Source organism: Pteropus vampyrus, unplaced genomic scaffold (assembly GCF_000151845.1).
Source record: "Pteropus vampyrus isolate Shadow unplaced genomic scaffold, Pvam_2.0 Scaffold61, whole genome shotgun sequence".
Lineage (NCBI taxonomy): Eukaryota > Metazoa > Chordata > Mammalia > Chiroptera > Pteropodidae > Pteropus > Pteropus vampyrus.
This window is the reverse complement of record NW_011888842.1, coordinates 594,573-600,635: the sequence shown is the minus strand read 5'-3', so window position 1 is coordinate 600,635 and position 6,063 is coordinate 594,573. Positions and strand designations below refer to the sequence as shown.

Genomic DNA, 6,063 nt, shown 5'->3' with positions numbered 1-6,063 from the left:
CTTTCTAAGGACTGGCTGGGTGTTTTCATATGCGCTGCTTCATTTAACTGTAAAACAACTCTTCAAGGTCAAGATTATTACCCCCTTTTTCCCAGGTACAGAAGTTGTGGTTCCAAAATCGGAAGTCACTTTCCCAAAGCAATACAAAGCTAACCATGCAATGAGGTTGGATTTCAAACACTGGTCTGGCTGGCCTCAAATCAGGCTTCCATTAAACCAACTAGGTGGATGCTAGATAACTATGCTTCTGACTTAAGGCCTATACCGGGGGAATTACCTAGTGGTTCCGTGTTTAGTTCAGAAATGGATTTCATCAAGACCATCTTTGCCCCCTTACCTCTCTCCCCTCCAAACCCAATCCTGGTCCTACCCACCTGCTGTCTACTTACATCTTCATCCTTTCAGTCCATACTTTATTTAAAACCCATCTCCTATGACTGCCTCCTGCACCTGCACTTTTCAACTTCAATGGCACACATGCAGGAGTTTCTAGCCATCGTTTGTCATTTTTAGCTACAGCATTCTGGCCTAACCCTGGCAGAAGACTGCTCTGAGACAAATAAAAGGGAGGTGTGGATCACTTGAGCCAGAAGAGGCTAAATGGATAAAACTCATCACCACTATCAGCTGAAATGCCTTCACGCAAATAGAGCTCAGGAAGGAAGTCCCACCAACAAAACCAAGAGCTTCAGAAGATGTGTCACAAAACTGCTGAGGCCACCTAGAACAACAACTAGATAGAACACTGGTCTGGCCCTGTGCTGTCCAATACAGAAGCCACTAGCCACATGAGTCTTCTGAGCACATGAAATGTGGCAAATCAGAAAAGGCTTCAACACTCCCCAAAGAAAGAATGTAAAACGTCACATCAATACTTTTATATTAATGATGTATTGAAATGACAGTATTGTGGATATGTTAGGTTAAATAAACTATATTATTAAAATGAATTTCATCTGTTTCTTTTTACTTTTTCTAAAGCATTACTAGAAAATTTTAAATTCTATATGTGGCTCACATTGGTGGCTCAAATTATACTTCTATCGGACAGCACTGGTCTGACACATGTAAAAGATGAGACTAACAGCAATTCTGGAGTGTTTAGGAAGTGCATACACACGAAAATGTAGACACTCACACAGAGTCTGATTAAAATTTAAAAACGGCACAAACATGAACTCACTAACTCCAGAAAAATTCCTCTGGCAATTTGAAGTAAAAGTGAGGAGTAAAAGTAACTGCTATCCCTCCCACCAAGACAGGGATTCCACATGACCTAAAATCTCCTTTCCAGCAAGAAAATCTGGCAAAAACGTGGCCTTCTCTCTAGCACCATTCCTGAAGGTCTTATCCAAGGCCAACAAGCTGGGAAATGAGCCTGACTGCCACACAGCTAAGACTTCTTCACAGGTGGCCCTTAAGTAGTCGGCTCGACCAGGGGACTAACACGCGCCATAGGACACCCCTACAGGATTCATGTAAGTCAACTAGAATGGGAAAATAAAGTATAAGCAGTAAAGTGTACTTGTAGCACGTCATAGTGGATCATCTAGTCCAGTACCTTTCAAACTTTTTAATCATGACTCACAGTAGGAATTTAATTTCTTATCATGCACATACATCAGCTAATATAAATAAAACAAGTTTCATGAGACAACACTTACCTTCACTACTGTGCTATTCCGCTGCTGCTCTGTGTACCCCATATTCTATTCTATTCTTTTTTTTTATGTTGATGGTCACCCACTAAATTGATTTTACAACCTACTAATGGGTCATGACACAGCCTAGCCTGTGTACAGCAAATAAGAAGTACGCTCCCCACTCTGTGACTGACACTGATATTTGACCACTGTGTCCCTCTCTCCAAAATTGGGGCATATGGATGTGACCTCAAGAATCCTTCTCCTCAACACAGTGTTCCAGGAAGCTACAGCAAATCACTTGGAGTCAAAATCAGAGATTAAACCAATTTACTATCCTTGTTCTGGTCCAAAGCTCTCATTTTACAAATGCAAAAACTGAGGCTCAGAAGGAAAAAGTGATTTGTCCAAGGTCATACAGCAAGACAATGGGAAAGCTAAGACTCTTGTGCACCCACAAATCTACTTCACTTTACATCAGCAAGCAGGAGACACAACTGATATGAAACATTACACGAATATGGAAAAAAATTCAAAATTTCACCACGACCATGAAAAGTCAGCATACTTCCAGTGGAACATAGCAAGGAAGTTCTTATCACCCCACCAAGGAGAAGACATGAGGATTCTGAGGTCAAAGGAACTCAGCCAAGAGCTGAGTCAAAGGTGGGGGTGGGGGGATGGTATCTGACAATGGAGAGTTTTTAAATTCTGTTTCTCAAATGAAACAAACCATTGGCTATTTATTTTCTAGGACCGGGGAGAGGTCGGCCTTCCACTGACCAGCCATTTTTGTTGCTTTCCTCCTGCAAAAGCAAGAGGCCTTGTTCAAGTTCACCTCTGTGCAGGGCTAAAGTATAAGCAAACCCTTTTTCCTTGCTTGGTCCAAAGTCGAGCTATAAAGCAGGCCCTTGAAATTTCAAACCTTATTAGAAAAAAAAAAACTCCTTAGGCAGAAAAGCAAAACATTAAGAAATAAGAGTCTCCACTGTGAAACTGAGTACAAATGATCTTTCACCAAAATAACTCAGCCCATCATCAAATTACCACCCCTCAAGTCCAATTTGCCAGATTTTTTGCCCAATATTATAAGAGTGTGGTAAGCAGACATGGGCTAATAAAAATTAGCTCAAATATCCATTTCTGGTCACACATCCACCTAAAATAGGAGGTGAGAGAGGCAAAGCCCAGGTCAGATCTCAATCCTGAGAGACACCAATAGAAACAAAAGAAAAGTGACCCCACCCCCAACAGTACCATCATGCACCTCTATTTCCTTTACAACAAACATGATCAGAATAAACAATTTTTTTTTTTAAAGGGAAAAACAGGTCTACGAAACAAATGATTTTCAATTTCTTGCCAGGGGTTCCCTTTAAAATACAAACACAAAATTTCAGCAGAATGGAATGAAGGAATCTGAGTTGTGTGTCAGGAGAGCCAGGACACACAAAGGGACGTGCTGCAATATTTTTATTCCTTGCACCAGAAATAACCTGTTATCTACAACCCTGACTTTTTCTCAGATGCCTGGTAGGGGTGCTCACCTACCCCTCCCCAGACTAGGGCATAGCTCTCCTCCATCTCTTGCTAAACTCAGGCCTACTGTCTGTCTCATGAATCCTCCAGAGCCCTTGGAAATTATAAATTCTTTGACCGTCCTAGGCATCGGCCTAAATAATTCAACAGAAAAAAAATTTAATTATGTTACTTTAAAAAAAAAAAAAAAGCTCATTCCAAATATGTCAGAATGTGGCCAGTCAGCCCTGAAGGGTTTCGTTACTAAAAAAATAAAATCTCCCAAATGCAATGGCGATGATGGGAAATGTCGAACCTCTGCCACTGTCAAATATATTTCACAGAATTCGTATCCCCTCAGAAATCTGAATTTCCACAAAACGAGGTTGGGAATCCATGGACTGGGGCCACCATTTCTTCCAAGAGCAGCTGGTGGCTGGCGAAAGGGGCACAGGGTTTCCTGTCCTAGCCCTGTGTGACCCACCATCAGCTCTCCATCCAAGATGCCACCAAGATCTCATCCCATAAATGCTCATAATATACCCCTCTTTTGGACAGAAAAATTAGGACTTGTTTTTGTTTTTGTTTTTGGTTCAAAATCTCCAGCAAATTCAATCAGATACTAATTCATCACAAATAACTGTTCGACTTTGGGTAGGTACCTTATTTTCATTTGTTAAATTTTAATTTCGTCAATATCTGTCTTCTAAAAAAAAAATTTATTTTTTTGTTTCACCTTCATTTCATTCATTTTAAGGCCAAAAGACTACATCAAATGCTGTTTGCATACGTGCTTTCATGTTCCAAAGGCAAGTACCTTTGGGTTTGGCTTTTGTTTGTATTTTGATTTTTTTCCCTTCAAAAAGAAAAATTAAATTTTGATGCTAGAATCAGCTGAATTGGAGTTTCACCCCATTTTTTTCAGCAAAGTAACTGTTCCACTAGAGAAGGTGAACAAGAATCAGAATTTTCATCTCCTCTCTATCCTTCTCCTTTTATCTTCCCTTCTCGTTAAGTCAGGAAAATTTGTGCTTTTTTTTTTTTAAATCACAGACCACCCCCCCCCGCAATGATCAAGGCTAATGGATTTTTTCCCTCTTTGAAAGTAATCAAATTTGTGAAAAATACCAAATGTTAATAAACTACCAACCCCACATCACAATCAAAGAGGCCTGAAACCAATCTGGATTTTTAAAAAAATAATAAATTTTTCAAATTGGAAGAGTGAACAAGCACAGAGAAGGAAAAATTTTCTTCCTCCAAGGATTCCTCAACCCTTGTCTTTATCAACTGATTCAGTTGCATGCCATAAAAAATGAGCTTCTGTGAATCCACTGTTAGTTTTTTCATAATAATGTTAATTATGCATATCTTATTTTAATGGCGGTCTCTCCTACAAATCTGTGGACTACTCAATTTGTAGAATATAATGGATTTACATTATTTTTCCACTGAATATTCCTCAAAAAAGGTTCCTGACATTTTCTGGATAAAACAACAACAAAAAAAGAAATGCCTAGAGCTTTCAGAAAACAAAATCAGAAAACAGTCTTAATTATTCCATCAAAACAAAATAACACAAAACCCAAGAAACATACAGAAAAAAGAGAGGATTTCACTCTAACTTTTCCAGTTTGTTTTTCTTTAGAACCTTGGGACCTTAAATGCAGTAAAGTGTAAATGTAAAATTAAAAAAAAAAAAAATCTACAATTTCTGGGTGTGTCCAAAGCCAACATTTTAGGGTCTATTTTCTCTTTTAAATCCTTCCTTCTTGGGAATAGAAAAACTTAGATATTGCCAAATGGTGAAATGAGTCTTTTTTGCCCGCTGAGCTAAACAAGTTCCAAATTACAATGAAGTACAATTCCTAATTGCTTCATAAAGCCAATTCTCCCAGTTTTCCTTAAACTCAACAATTTCCCTCCTTTCCTCATTCCAATTAGTTTTTTTCTCAGACTAAAATGAGTTAGGCAGCCAAATCGACTTTGTTTTTAGGAGACTTTTTGCTTTCTTCCCTTTAAAAACTGAATTCATTCAAATTCCAGCTTAATTTTCATTTACATATTATCTGGATTTGGCTTCAGAAATAAAAATAGTCTCCATGCTCCTGAAAGATCAAAGTAAAAATTTTCACCCCAAAAAGGAGAAAAAAAGAATCCTTTTCCCCTCCACTGCCTTATAGTGCAAACTTTTGAAAAAATAAGAAATAAAAAATATTTCTTTTCAATTTTAATTTCTTTTTTTATTTACAAAATAGTATCCTCTAGGTGGCGTCGTTTTAATGGGAAAAAACTACCGTTTGAAGAAAAATTAGAAAAAAAAATTGAGAAAGGGAAATATGGCCTAAAAAAAAAAAAGATTGTTGCAAAGATGGGGCGCCGGGGAGGAAAGACCTCCCGGGGGGTCATCAGGAACCCCGAGCTCAGAGAGGGTCAGGGGGAAATTGCAAATTTGAGGGGGAGGGGGGAAAGCTGGAAGGGGTTGCATTTTTGCAAAATGTGAATTGTCCAAACTGAAATGGCTGCTCTGTTCTCTCACCGCTTTGTTTTCTGGGCTCCGGTCCGAGCCCGGGGCCAGCGAGGGCGCTGAGTGGAGGTCCGAAAAGACCCCCTCGTCTCCCCCACCCTCTTCGCACCCCGCGGCGCCCGGGGGGGGGCTCTCCAGACCCCTACCCTTCGGTTTGCGCCCACAAAAAGCCCGCAAACGTGCCCAGGCACTTTGCATTTTGCAAATCTTGCAATGAAGTGGCGCAGCGCCCCGGGTCCCGGCCCCCCGGGGTCCCCCGCGCAGTGCATGCCCCCGGCCCCCCGTCGTACCTGCGGAGCCGCTGCGCCGCCCGGCTGGTTCATGGGTCCGTGCGGGAGGAGGCGGCCCCGGCGCGTCCTGCTCCTCCCGGGCCGG

The 6,063-nt window shown here is 40.7% G+C and overlaps 1 protein-coding gene across 22 annotated transcripts in view; it reads right to left on the bottom strand.

Moving 5' to 3' along the window:
* Positions 1–6,057, bottom strand: part of ZNF618 (zinc finger protein 618) — a 171,730-nt gene extending 165,673 nt beyond the window's left edge. For all 22 annotated transcript variants that reach the window (XM_011360920.1, XM_011360923.1, XM_011360921.1 and 19 more), the window contains exon 1: positions 5,979–6,057. In XM_011360920.1, coding sequence (XP_011359222.1) covers positions 5,979–6,011 — 33 coding nt within the window. In that variant the 5' untranslated portion in view covers positions 6,012–6,057. The remainder of the gene's footprint in view (positions 1–5,978) is intronic.
* Positions 6,058–6,063: the final 6 nt, after the last annotated feature.